The sequence below is a fragment of the Lepus europaeus genome, chromosome 4, assembly GCF_033115175.1.
Source record: "Lepus europaeus isolate LE1 chromosome 4, mLepTim1.pri, whole genome shotgun sequence".
Lineage (NCBI taxonomy): Eukaryota > Metazoa > Chordata > Mammalia > Lagomorpha > Leporidae > Lepus > Lepus europaeus.
In genome coordinates this window covers 154,260,867-154,274,146 of record NC_084830.1, presented here as the reverse complement: position 1 = coordinate 154,274,146, position 13,280 = coordinate 154,260,867, and the positions used below count along the sequence as shown (strand labels likewise).

Sequence of the window (13,280 nt, the reverse complement as noted above, 5' to 3'; positions counted from 1 at the left end):
GAGTGATGCTGGCAGGAGAGGACGCTGGGAGTGACTGCTAGGAAATCGTAGACTTTCTCTACAGGTGATACGAAGGTTTTGAAGTTAGATACTGAGTATGTGGAACAGCACGGGCTTGTATAATTTAAAGTGTGAATTTTATGACTGAGGCTGTATCTTAGAGCGATTATTTAGGAACATTAGGAACACTCCTAAAAGTTCATCATTGTGTTCCTTTTAGTCTATGACTCAAAGACTTTTCTCTGAGTCGCCTCTGTTGCTCTCGGGTCTGCCACCAGTGGACGTGCTCAGCATTGTCCTTTGGCACTTCTTTCCCCTTGAGCTCTCCATAGCCCTGGCTGGCCACCATCTCTGATAGGTCACCCGTTAATTAGAACATACGCGGGGCCACTGTTGTGGCACAGTGGGTTCAGCTGCCACCTGCACTACTGGCATCCCAAAGGAGAGCTGGTTTGAGTCCCAGCTGTTCCACTGCCCATTTAGCTTCCTGCTAATGTGCTTGTGGAAAGTAGCAGAAGGTGGCCCAAGTACGTGGACCCCTGCCACCTATGTGGGAGACCAGAATGGAGTTCGTGGCTCCTGGTTTCCTCCTGGCCCAGCCCCACCATTGTGGCCATTTGTGGAGTAAACCAGCAGAGGGAAGATCTCTTTATCTTTTTCTTCTTGTAACTCTACCTTACAAATAAAGGAATAAAATCTTTAAAAAAATAAATATTCTCTGATAGATACTTTAGTATCCTCAAGTTTTGTTTTGTTTTGTTTTGTTTTGACAGGCAGAGTGTGGACAGTGAGAGAGAGAGAGACAGAGAGAAAGGTCTTCCTTTTCCATTGGTTCACCTTCCAATGGCCGCTGCGGCCGGCGCACCGCGCTGATCTGAAGGCAGGAACCAGGTGCATCTCCTGGTCTCCCATGGGGTGCAGGGCCCAAGCACTTGGGCCATCCTCCACTGCACTCCCAGGCCATAGCAGAGAGCTGGCCTGGAAGAGGGGTAACTGGGACAGAATCCGGCGCCCCGACCGGGACTAGAACCTGGTGTGCTGGCGCCGCTAGGCGGAGGATTAGCCTGTTGAGCCACGGCGCCGGCCAGTATCCTCAAGTTTTTAAGACTAGTTCCTCACTAGAGTAAATATTAGCGTACTTCAAAAAGTTCATGGAAAAGTAGAATTAGAGGATAAGTTTATTTTAGTGCAAAATCCATGCATAGTTTTTTTTTTTTTTTTTTTTTGTAATATGCATTTTCTGGGACTAGCATCATGGCACAGTAGATTAAGCCAATTCTGTCATTCCATATGAGTGCCCTTTCAAGTCTCGGCTGCCCCATTTCTGATCCAGCTGCTCCCTGATGAACCTAGAAAGGCACTGGAGGATGGCCCAAGTGCTTGAGGCCCCTCCCACGTAAGAGACCAGGATGGAGTTCTAGGGTCCTGGCTTCAGCCTATCTCAACTCTGGATGCCATTTGGAGAATGAACCAGCAGATGGAAGGTCTCTCCCCAAGGATTCCTTTCCTTCTCTGTAACTGCCTTTCAATTACATAAATATTTAAAAATTACATTTTCTGTGAAGTCTGGAGACCCCTCATAAACATGTATTTCAAAAACATTTTACATCAAAATAAACTTATAATTCCATTTTCCATGAACTTTTTTTTAAAAGATTTATTTATTTATTTGAAAGTCAGAGATACACAGAGAGAGAAGGAGAGGCAGAGAGAGAGGTCTTCCATCCGCTGGTTCACTTCCCAACTGGCTGCATTGTCCGGAGCTGTGCTGATCTCAAGCGAGGAGCCAGGAGCTTCCACTGGGTCTCCCATGTGGGTGCAGGGGCCCAAGGACTTTGTCCCTCTTCTACTACTTTTCCAGGCCATAGCAGCGAGTTGGATTGGAAGTGGAGCACTGGTACTCAAACTGGTGCCTATATGGGATTCTGGCACTGCAGGCGGCGGCTTCACCCGCTATGCCATAGTGCTGGCCCCTCCATGAACCTTTTGAAGTAAGGTTATATTTAGTTTCCAGATGATGGAAAATATTCTCTTCCCCATGTGTAGAATGGCCCCTTCATTAATAATGAGATTTTGTCTTTTTTGTTCACAGTAGCTGAAAATTTTATTTCAAAACAAGTTATAGAAATGATAGTACTAACATCATTCTTTCTAGAAATTTAGGTAACAAAGCTTCCTTTAGTTTATTTATTTAAGATTTTTGTTTACTTATGTGAGAGACAGAGAAGCAGGGACAGAGACCTAGAGAGAGCTCCCATGTACTACTGATCCATTCCCAAAATGGGCCGGGCTGAAGCTGGGAGCCATCCTGGGTGCCGCAGTTGTAACCTGTTCCTAACCTACTGTGCCACAGCCATGGCGCCAGTTTACTTTTTTTTTTAAGATTTTTTTTTTTTTTTATTTAAAAGGCAGAGTAACAGAGAGAGGATGAGACAGAGAGAGAGTCTATCTTCCATCTGCTAGTTCACTCTCCAAATGGCTGCCGTGGCTACGGCTTGGCCAGACTGAAGCCAGGAGCCTAGAACTGCATCCAGGTCCCGTGTTGCTGGAGGGGCCCAACCACATGGGCCGTCTTCTGCCTTCCCAGGCACGTTAGTAAGAAAGAGCAAGGTGAGCTGGTGCTCCGGTGCGGGACGCCTGTGTCACAGGCAGCGGCTTGACCTGCTGTACCACAGCACAAGCCCCAGGTACTTTGGCTGGTTTCTGTTTCTTTCCCTCCCTCCCTCCCTCCTGCTGCCATTGCCTCCTCCTCCTGTTCTCTTCTCCTTCTCTCGACTGTAGTGTGGGCTGTCTGGCAAGGAAGTCTAATGGAGGATGCCACTGAGAGGAAGTAGGTTGGGAGCCAGATTTTTAATAGCTGTGTGGACTCAGTGCTTTAGCTGTAGGAAAACAGTTGATGAGATGTGAGAGGAAAAGGATGTGACTGCATTTCAGTTTGGATGGCAGATGGAGAGATGTAGGAGACTGGAAGTCTGTTAGGAGGCTGTCAGCAGTGCTAGAGGTCAAGTTGGAAAGCTCTAAGCTAAGCCGGCGTGAGAAGACGGCAAAACTGCTGGTCCTTTTGAGACTTGAGGGGAGGAAGCTGGTGATGAGGTGGGTTCACAGGTCCCCACCTGGTGTAGGTAGGTGGCTGATCTTGCTCTTCCTTACTCATTCTTAAAGTCAAAATCCAGAGATACGAAATTGTATTTCTGGTGTACATTTTAAGAGGAAAATGCTTTGTCAAAGAATTAAAGATTAGATGTCACAGAAGCGTGTTCTCTTTGTACTCGTCGGCTGGCCGGAGAGGCTGGGTTGTGGAGATCTGAGAAGGGAGGGTTGGGGAGGCCCCAGAGTCTCTCAGTTGAGGCGTGAGCCAGTGTGACATATGCAGGAGGGTGTCAGATCACAGGTGAAGAAAAAGATACTGAATAAAGGCAAAATGGCCTTAGCCGTCTTGGCCCTTAACGTGAGTGTTGTCTGCATGGTTCAAGACTTTGGTTATGGTTTCCTGTTTCCTGCCTAACAGTACTTAAAGAAACGACCTTAGGGTTCAACAAGAACAGAATGTAACATTTATTCTCAGAGGATTCTGGGATAGACACTTAGCTCATGACCTCTAGACTAGCTACTGAAAGATCTTGTCGAAGTGAGGACCTGACTCGGGAGAGCACATTGGCTCCCTGGAGCCATGAAAGGAATAATAGAGAAAGAGCCACAAGAAAAGATGTGTAGACAAGAACATGACTTCAGTATCTGGTGAGTGTAATTGCTTTCCCCAGGGTCATGTCAGTAGGCTGGATTGAAGAGACGTCACATGAGTATGAACTAGCTTGTCAGAAAACCAGGCCACTACGTCGTGAGTAGCAAGGTATTGAACATTTTTGTAAGTGGCCATCATTTTCTCAGACCAGCTGATTGGATTTATTGATAACTTGCACACAGTGTGTGAACCGCTGTGTGTGCTTGTTCCTGGAAGCCCTGCTATCATTTACAGGAGTTAGGATCAGTAACTGTTGAGGGCCTTTTTTTGCCCCCCAAGTTGTACCGGTGTAAAATTACATTGTGCTTTTCTGCACGCTCACTTGCCCTCAGGTAAACTGAAGGCTTGGGTTCACTCCGTGTGCGCAGTACTCAGCCCTGGGCATCCAGCACGGAGGCCCCGATGGAGCTAGGGAAGTGGGGGACTGACGAGCAGCCATGTGTTCAGGGCAGTGCTGCCTGCCAGTGCCATCCAGGCCCTGTTAGTGTCTGGCGCAAGCCATTTATTATTGCAAACAAGCCTCACACGGGCACGGAAGTCCCCATGTGGTGACGCTTCATGAGGGTTTGTGGCTGTAGAGTAGAAGAATTTCAGTGTGGCAAGAAGTGAGAGGAGTAAACAAAGACAGCAGTGGGACGCAGCAGCTGTGTGGGAGCAGCAGTTGCAGATGGAGTGCTCAGGACAGGACAGTTAATGGGAGACTGTACTAATTGATCACTGAGACCATACATTATTTGTTTTGGTAGTTAATCTCATCTTAAATTAGCGGCAGGGCTGATATGGTGGCACAGTGGGTTAAGTCGTGGCCTGCAATGCTAGAGCCTCATAGGGGCACCAGTCTTTGTCCCAGCTGCTCCAATTCCAATCCAGCTTCCTACTAATGCACCTGGGATTGCAGAGGAAGATGGCCCAAGTGCTTGGGCCCTTGCACCCACGTGGGAGACCTGGATGGAGTTCCTGGTTCTTGGCTTCAGCATAGCTCAGCCCTGGCTGTTGGGGCTATTTGGTGAATGAACTAGCAGATGGAAGATCTTTCTCTGTCTCTCCCTCTCTCCTCTCTCCTCTCTCTCTCTCTCTCTCTCTCTCTCTCTCTGTAACTCTACCTTTCAAGTAAATGTTTTTTTAAAAAATGCATTATATTAGCTGCAAGGTTAATTATCAATTTACTAAGTACATATTTGGAGAGAATTTGTTGTCTTATTTGTGTGAATTCATAGTGCCTAAACCAATGCTACCCTCTGGTGGTAGTCACTGTAATAGCAGGCACCCTTGAATTTGCAAATACTGTAGTCAGACATGTACAGGCTCAAGGCCTCCATATCCCACAACAAAAGTTGCTTAGTTTAGCTTTCCAGTCTGGCTTTCAGTTCTGATAATTGAGTTCTTACCATTTCCTAAATAGCCTTTCCTTCAATAGCATAGATATTACTGAACACAGAAAGCCATGCCAACTGTTTATGTGAAACTGAAGAAAATTTAGAAGTCATTCTTAATGATCGAGTCCCTTTAAATTCAAACACAGTCTAAAAATTACATTTGCATGAATTAAAAGGTAAGTTTATTTTGCTACAAGAATTTTTGAGATCCAAGCATAGTTTTTTTACAGCATACATTTTCCATGCCTTTAATAGAACATAAAACATCTTTTTAGTAGAAAAATTTTAAGAGAACAAACTGGAATTTGAAAAGGCAAGAGATAATGTAGAGGAACAGAGAGAATTATTCAGTAACTTTAATAATGAATTTTCACTATACTGTGACCAGGTTCTTACACTTAAAATTCCAGCTAGTTGATGTTTCTTTAATTTAACAGTTTTTCTTGTTTTGTTCTCTTTTCTTGTTTCCTTGTTTTGTTTTCTTTGTTTTGTTTTCTTGTTTCTCTTTTGGATTTTTAATTGAAAAGTTCATTTTAAAGTTTTTTTATCTCAGTAATTTCTCTTGAGTAATGTTTTGCTTTGCTTTTTCATTGAAGAAAACCTATGTACTGGGGAGAGTACGAACCTCAGAAAGTTCATGGGAGATGTGTATTATGAAAAGTTTGTGCTTGGACTTCAAAATCCTTATGCACCAAAATAAGCTTATCCTTTAACTTTGTTCTTCCATGAACTCTTGGGCGCACTCTTGTGTTAGGTAGCTGACAGTTAAACATCAGGACTAATCGGTCGTGCCTGGAGTCCCGTGTACAGCGGTAGCTCGGCTCGTGGGCCTGGCCTGGGTGGTGACTGCAGTTTTCTGGTGTGTACCTTGGCGAGGTGAAGTTCATGGAGCTTCACGGTTGCCCACGTATTCCTCACCCCAAGGTTGCTGCTGGATGACTCAGAGCCCTGGCAGTGCCAATGCCGTGGGAACAGGCACTGGGCTTGCTGCCTGGGGTGCCCTGTCCACGGGAAGCCTTCGTGCATGCTCAGTGCGGAAGCCGTGTCTGAGGAGGTTGCTGCTAGGGTGGTTGATCCCGCAGGTGCAGGCCCTGTCTCACTTCTTGTCTGTAAATGTGATGAAAGATGGCTGTTGGCAGGTACACTTTGGCGCTCTCTGTATGTTTAGAAACTGCGCGGGTTTTCAGTGGAAGTAGCGCCTCCTCCCCCGGCATTAGGGTCATGGCTGCCTCTCCCTGTGGTTTCAGCAGTTCACAGTGGAGTAGCCTGTCTGGCAGTGCGGAGGCACTGGCCCAGGAGCAGTTCCTGAGCCTCCTAGGGACAGGCTGGGTCAGCTGGTGCCCAGACTTAGGCTGCTTCCGTCTGAATTTCATGTTTGCCTCGGGTGGTAGGTAGGATGTTTTGCGCTAACCGAGACGCATGCTCATGGACTCTAACAGTACTAATCAGCCGGCTGTGTGCTGGGTGCCTTGCCCTAGCCTGCTGCTTTGGGTGGCCCTGGACGTGAACGCGGTAGATTTGCCCAGACCCCGTGCCGCCCCCGTGCTTCTGTAATAAAAGGACTGTCTCCCTCCCCTGCAGGTGCTGCTGTTTCTTCAAACGAAGGAAAAGGAAAACCATCCAGCGCCACAAGTGACCCTGGCCGCGGACCCGTCTCCCCGCCGTCTGGTCTGACGGAATCATCGCTGCAGTGCCCACGGTTCTCAAGACTCACTCCTGGAGACGGAGGCGTCCTATCCCAGACTTCACTTTGTGCTTGTCTTACATCCATTTTTTTTTTTTTTCTAATTTTATGGAAGCTTTAAAGTTTTGTGGAAACACGAGCGCTTTGCCCATCGGTGAGTGGAGCGGACCAGTGAGGTGGTGTCCAGATGCGCTCGTGCGGAACTTTCTTCACAGGCCAGGTGTGTCCTGGATCTGGGCTTTATGGCTTCGGTAGGAGCCCCTCACAGAGGGCTTCCTCCCTGAGGACGGCACAGCAGACAAGCCCAGCTGCTCCTGTGTTGTGACACCTGCATCCCTCGCAGGTCAGACTGATGCCCTCTGTGAAGTCCCGGTGCAGGCACCGCCCGTGGTCCGCAGGAGAGCGCCCTGGGTCCGGAGAGAGAGCACCCGCGGCCCAGAGAGAGCGCCTTGGGTCTGGAGAGAGCGCCCTGTCTACAGAAGAGTGCCCTGGGTCCACAGGAGAGCGCCCGCGGCCCAGAGAGAGTGCCCTGGGTCTGGAGGAGAGCGCCCGTGGCCCAGAGAGAGCGCCCTGGGTCCTGAGAGAGTGCCCTGGGTCCTGAGAGAGCGCCCTGGGTCCAGAGAGCGCGCCCTGGGCCGTGCGCAGCCCCCTGTGGCAGAAGCGGCAAGATTGAGTCTTTTTTCAAACGCAAAATATTTGTAAAATGTTATCTTTATGCTTCCAGATAATAGTGTGTGTCAGACAGCAAGAAGTGAATACTTGGAGATGTGATGTGTGTTGAAGTTTTCAGAAAAACACAAGCTACACTATGGAGAAGACCTGAGCATGCGGCCCCACCGAGTGAGGCTGAGCCTGGCCTAGCGCCGGACCTCCCCTGCCCTGCCCAGAGATGTGGCCGTGCAGGCGGCCGTGTCTGTTATCGGTTATTTTTCTCTTTGATACAAAGGCCCCCAGCAATAAAAACTGGGTCCCTCGATTGCCCTCTGTGCGTGTTGGTGTCTTGCGTTCAGCTCTGCTGGTTCCCCGGAATGCTCCTATTGCTTAGCGAGGTTTCCGTGGTTGAAGAACGCGTGGAGAGGATGGGTCAGGTGCTTGGCTCCTAGTCTTTTGCAGTCTTTCGAAGTGCCTGCATATGAGTAGAGTGACAGTTCTGTGAAGAAGGAAGCCCATTCCACCTTTCAAGTCTGCTTTGTTTTAAGCCATAAAGACACAGGTGTACTTTTGTCCTAGCCAGGATTTTCAAGAAGGGTTAAAACAATACATCTGGCTGGAAAGATAATTACATTGCTCAAGTCTCGTGTGCACCCTTCATTTATAAATTGTCGCCTGCTCTCTTTGTCTCTAAGCGCATGTCTCCAGGTGTGCGTATTTATTTTTATTGTCTCAAGGTAACATTTAAAATGCGTATTAAAGGAAAAGAAATCCACAATTTTTACTTTACTATTACATTTACATGGATTTAATTATACTTTGTAATTTATTTTTCTTTTTAGCCAGAAGTTCAGTGCGTTGTTTTTGAAGAATTAGGCACCCATCACCAATCAGGACGTTGTGTATCTTGTTGCTCTGATGCCGACGAATGACCTTTTCTTGATTTCAAAGACCTGCACTCAGCCTCGAAAACATTTGCTGTATAATTTGGTCAGCAGTTTCATCCTATTTATATACTGTCATGATAACTTAAACTACAGGAGCTGTATACTGAGTTTTTATTTTTGTTTGCTTGGAGCAAGGTAGATGGATGTTTTGGCCATTATAATGTGAAACCACTTCTTTCTTTACAGTATTTGACCAAATGTGTGTGTCTATGATATTTGTAAATACATGCGATATGTGTATTTCTTATCATAAGCCTATTTAGTTTTATCCTCAGTAAGGTTTTTTGGACTGTACAGTGTTTATATGATCTGAACTCCTTATACATAAGAAGGTGTGTATATTAATCCAATTATGGACTTAAAATATTTTAAAAGTATAAATACCCTTATTTGCTGCAATGACCAGTGTGTAGACATTTGCTTTTTAGCAATATTTTTAAGTGCTCCATTTTAATGCCAAGGAGTCAGTCTTTCGGCAGCACAAACTGGTCAATAATAGGTAATGCAGGTATGTTCAGGTTAAGCCAACAATGTTTTGCATTTTTATGCTTCTTTTCTGTCAACACTAATGAAGTCAACATTGCCTGAATGTCTGAATAATGAAACACATCCCTGTTTAAAAATATGTAACTGAAAAAAAAAAAAAGAAATAAAAAATAAAGGTAGTTTTTTTAAACTTGCTTTTTCCCCTTTCCTCTAGTCATGGGTAAAATAATGCCACTCAGTAATTTAAGACGAATCCCATCTGTTGTATGTGAGAAGCAGAACTAAAAGGATATACTTTTCATTTGTTGTTTTTGTTTTCTTTGTTGGACGTAGTTGTAAAGAGCACACACCAGGAAGGATCTAAGCTTTCTTTGTCTTTAAACTTTTTTTAATACTTCTCTGAACTACTTAGTACAGCAATTGACTAACAATAATCTCTTCTAATAAACTAAGAAAAAAAGAATTGTTTATTCCTCCATGAAAGTGGAATCAGACTATGTTCTCAGAAATTTAGCATTATTAATCCAGCTTCAGGAATGACTGGAAACCATTGCCGACAGTGTTCCTCAGGTTGTCACCGCGCTAGGGGCTGTAAGAGGTTCTACAAAATGGCGTTAGTGGCGCTCAGCTTGCTGAAGTGTGCTACAGGTAAGAGGAGGTACAGCAGCAAGCACCCGGCCCAGGAGCAGTGGATCCAGTAACCGCTGCAGTCCGTGAGAGGCGGGCGGAGGATCTGGAGATTATGCGTACCATTGAAAGGCCCTCTCTGGGAAAACCTCCCTTAGGATTGGGCTTGCAGCCTGAGTGAATTACAAGTGACAGAACAGCAGCCTGGCTTAAGCAGGAGTAGTGCAGATGAGCTTGCTTAACTGCCAGGTGCAGTGCTAGCACTGGATTCTGTGTGCTTCATGCTGGTGTTGAGAGCGGGAAGGTGCATATCTCTTGGTCTTTTGTTCACCCCGCTGTCTTATTTCAGGCACACTCCCCTTTTGTGATGGCTTGAGACTCCCACTGTACCCTCTTAGTAACCTCAGCACAGACAAAGGGCCATTTTCCTCAACAGTTGCAGCAGAATCCCAGGACTGCCTTTATTTCCCCATTTCTTCACTTGCTGCCTACCCTGTGCTCATTGCTGTGGACAAGGGAGTGCTGGTCTCTTGGTGGCTGGCCCTCAAACCTACGTCCACTTTGATCACCCTGAGAAATGAGTGAGAAAGAGGATTAAGCAGAAGGAAATGAAGACACTGTTGTGAGAAAGATAGTGAACTACTAGAGGCAAAATCAATGGCTTTTCACTTTTGTGCTGGGAAAAAATGTATCAAAATGCTGAACCTTATTTTAAATAGAAAATATTGGGAATTTTCTAAGTATTAATACATTATATGAAATCATTTATGTGGTGAATGTGTAAATTTGAAACGTGTTTTGTGCTTAGGTGAAAAGTTATAAAGATCCCTGCTTGGTGTGCTTTTTTGTTTAGCTTTCCAGGGTTCTGGTGATAGAATTGGGTTAACAGAGTTAAAAAGCAGTGATTTTTTTTTTCTGACCAGAGTACAAAGAAGTGGAATGACAAAGTTTCACTGTTATTCAGTGTATCTGGTTTCTTCTCTGCCCCCCCCCCCTTTTTTTTTTGACAGGCAGAGTTAGAGACAGAAATGTCTTCCTTCCATTGGTTCACCCCAAAAATGGCTGCTATGGCCGGCGCGCTGATCCGAAACCAGGAGTCAGTTGCTTCCCCCTGGTCTCCCATGCGGGTGCAGGGCCCAAGCACCTGGGCCATCCTCCACTGCCCTCCCTGGCCACAGCAGAGAGCTGGACTGGAAGAGGAGCAACTGGGACAGAATCCAGCGCCCCGACCGGGACTAGAACCCCGGGGTGCCGGCGCCACAGGCGGAGGATTAGCCTAGTGAGCCATGGTGCTGGCTGCCCAGTTCTAATGCACACCCATAGTAGCGCTCTTAGGAAATTTACTTCATAAGAATTCATGGATTATAACCAAAGACAAGATTAGAGAAGAATGCTAGGTAATCTTGATGGGATATGAAAATAACTTTGCTGGAACAGTTGGTCATAGTGGTGTTGTGCCGTTCTTTGAAGGGGAAAATGCTGCTGCTGTTTTCTAGTCTGGGGCTGCCAGACATTTTTGGGGGTGCAGGTCAGGCTTAGTGGGCCCAGATGCTGTTACCAGGAAGACAGGGTTCCTATGATATTAACAGTATGAGGATGGAAGGGTTTACACTTAGGGAAAACAAGTTCCCACAAATACTCTGCTGATGCATTCAAACTGAATTTAAATTTGTCTTGTAATGCAGGACTACTAATGATGAGAACAGAATTATTTTGAAGGAGTAATATTTTACTTAATTAAGTAAAATTGATTGCAAATGTTCATCTATTAACTGCAATGTGATTTTACATAATTCATCATTGAAAATATGTTTTCACACAGATAGATACCACCAAATACTGTCAGTTCTTAAGCATGTGCTTTTGAGCCGAGTCATCATTTGCAGTGTATTTGTAGAATTCTATTAGGTTCTGCTCTTGGTATTTACTCTTTAGCATATCCTCACGTTATAGGTTAGTCATTTCCTGTTCAGGGTTAGGTGGATGCTTCTTGATTGTACAGCTGGATAGGTTTTGAAATATGGAAACTTTCTGTGTACTTGGATTGAGGTTCATAAGTGCAGCTGGAATTGTAGTTGGATGTAGAAAATATAGTCACTGGAAATATGTGTGAGTGTAGGTCTTCTTTTAACTTGACAGCATGGAAGTATGTAAGCCAGCTTGACATGACTTGTGATTTAAACAACATCAGTTGCCCTTAAAATGATTTTGTTGCATTGTAAGTTGAACATACATGTGCTGTTTAGCCTTGTGATTATAGCCTCAAATTTTTAAAGAGACATACATTATCAAGCCTTCAGTATCAGCTAATTTCTAAAGGTGTTCGTTAATGGTCATTGAAGGCCATTCTTTCATTAAGAGACATTTCAGTCTTGTTCTGAGCTCAAAAAGTTGCATCTAAACTCCACTGCCATCAAACTGCTATGTAGTTGTGCAGGCTGTTCTGGCAATATTTAATAAACCTGTAGAGGGGATGAGATTCACCATTGAGTTTATTAGTTCCGTTAACTTGATTGAAATGTTTTCCACAAAGTCCCTGCTGATAAACAAGTACCTGTTGATGTGCAGCCATCAACCTTACACATCTGTTTTCACAGTCTGTCAAAACTAAGCTGCTGTTTTAATCCATATATATCTTTGCCATCATCCGTTACAGTACATCGTAGCAGATTCCACTTCAGGTTCTAATGAATTGGTGTTTTCCTCAACTTCTCTGAAAATTTTCGTACCTGTAATTGTTCCGTGCAGACTGTTCTCAAAAGCTAATTCTTGGGTCACTGCAGCCTTAGCATTGACTTCTCAGATAAGACTGGGTAACCTCTGTTGAGTCATCAAAAGCCAAGCACAGGCAAACTCATTTTCCGTATTTTTAGTTGACTGTTGGTGACACCTCCATGTCCTCAGGCCTCCCAGCCAATGGTTCTTGCTGACAAGCTGCTGTCAAACAATTCAGTTAACCCTGACTCACCTGTCAGTAAGCAGCATTCCTCCCTTGGCTAACAAGCCGCTTGGAAAGTTAACTTTGATTACACCCTTAATGATGTTTTTGTGTGTGTGAATAAATTCTCCTGTGATGAGGTATTTTCATTTTCTAACTGCTCTGACTGTTGCTTTCCTGTGAGCTAGGAATATTGTGATGAGTGCTTATTCTGCCAATGTTGAAATCTATTTTAGCACAGCTGAAGTATCATTGCATAATAAATACAATGCTTTGCCATGTAATTGTGTAACAAAAAGATCCACACTCCACTGTGCCTTAAATGCGCAACACTCAAAGTTCACTTTTCTTTACTTTTTGACATGATGAATATGCACTAGTAATAAAAAATAATAATAAAATATCTATGACAATATGTGTGTCACTTGAAATACTGTTAAGTTACCATTACTGAGGTTTATGGTGTTGAACAGCAGTGAGAAGCAATCGAAGTGCCACATGTGGTCTCTGTCACAACTCTTCCACTCTGCTTTTGTAGCATGAAAGCAGCCATACATAATATGTAAACAGATGAGCATGGCTGTGTTCCAATAAAATTTTTATTTGTGGACACTGAATTTCATATAATTTTTCTGTGTTCTGAACTGTATTCTTTTGATATTTTGAGCCATTTTAAAACATCAACATCCTTCTTAGCTCATGGGATAGATGAGCGGGATCCAGTCTACAGTGATGGTTTGCCAACCTCTGTTCTTGTCCACCGTGGAAAAATTGAGATGTTTGAGGGAGAAACTATGTAAGTTACTGGCCATGGCCTCAGCCTTCTCAC

At 44.8% G+C, this 13,280-nt stretch overlaps 1 protein-coding gene across 12 annotated transcripts in view; it reads left to right on the top strand.

Annotated features, from left to right (window-relative positions):
* Positions 1 to 13,047, top strand: part of CSNK1G3 (casein kinase 1 gamma 3) — a 135,060-nt gene extending 122,013 nt beyond the window's left edge. For 7 of the 12 annotated variants that reach the window (XM_062189251.1, XM_062189248.1, XM_062189246.1 and 4 more), the window contains one exon: positions 6,700 to 13,047. In XM_062189251.1, coding sequence (XP_062045235.1) covers positions 6,700 to 6,754 — 55 coding nt within the window. In that variant the 3' untranslated portion in view covers positions 6,755 to 13,047. The remainder of the gene's footprint in view (positions 1 to 6,699) is intronic. The other 5 variants (XM_062189250.1, XM_062189256.1, XM_062189254.1 and 2 more) reach the window with 1 other exon arrangement.
* The last annotated feature ends 233 nt before the right edge of the window (positions 13,048 to 13,280 follow it).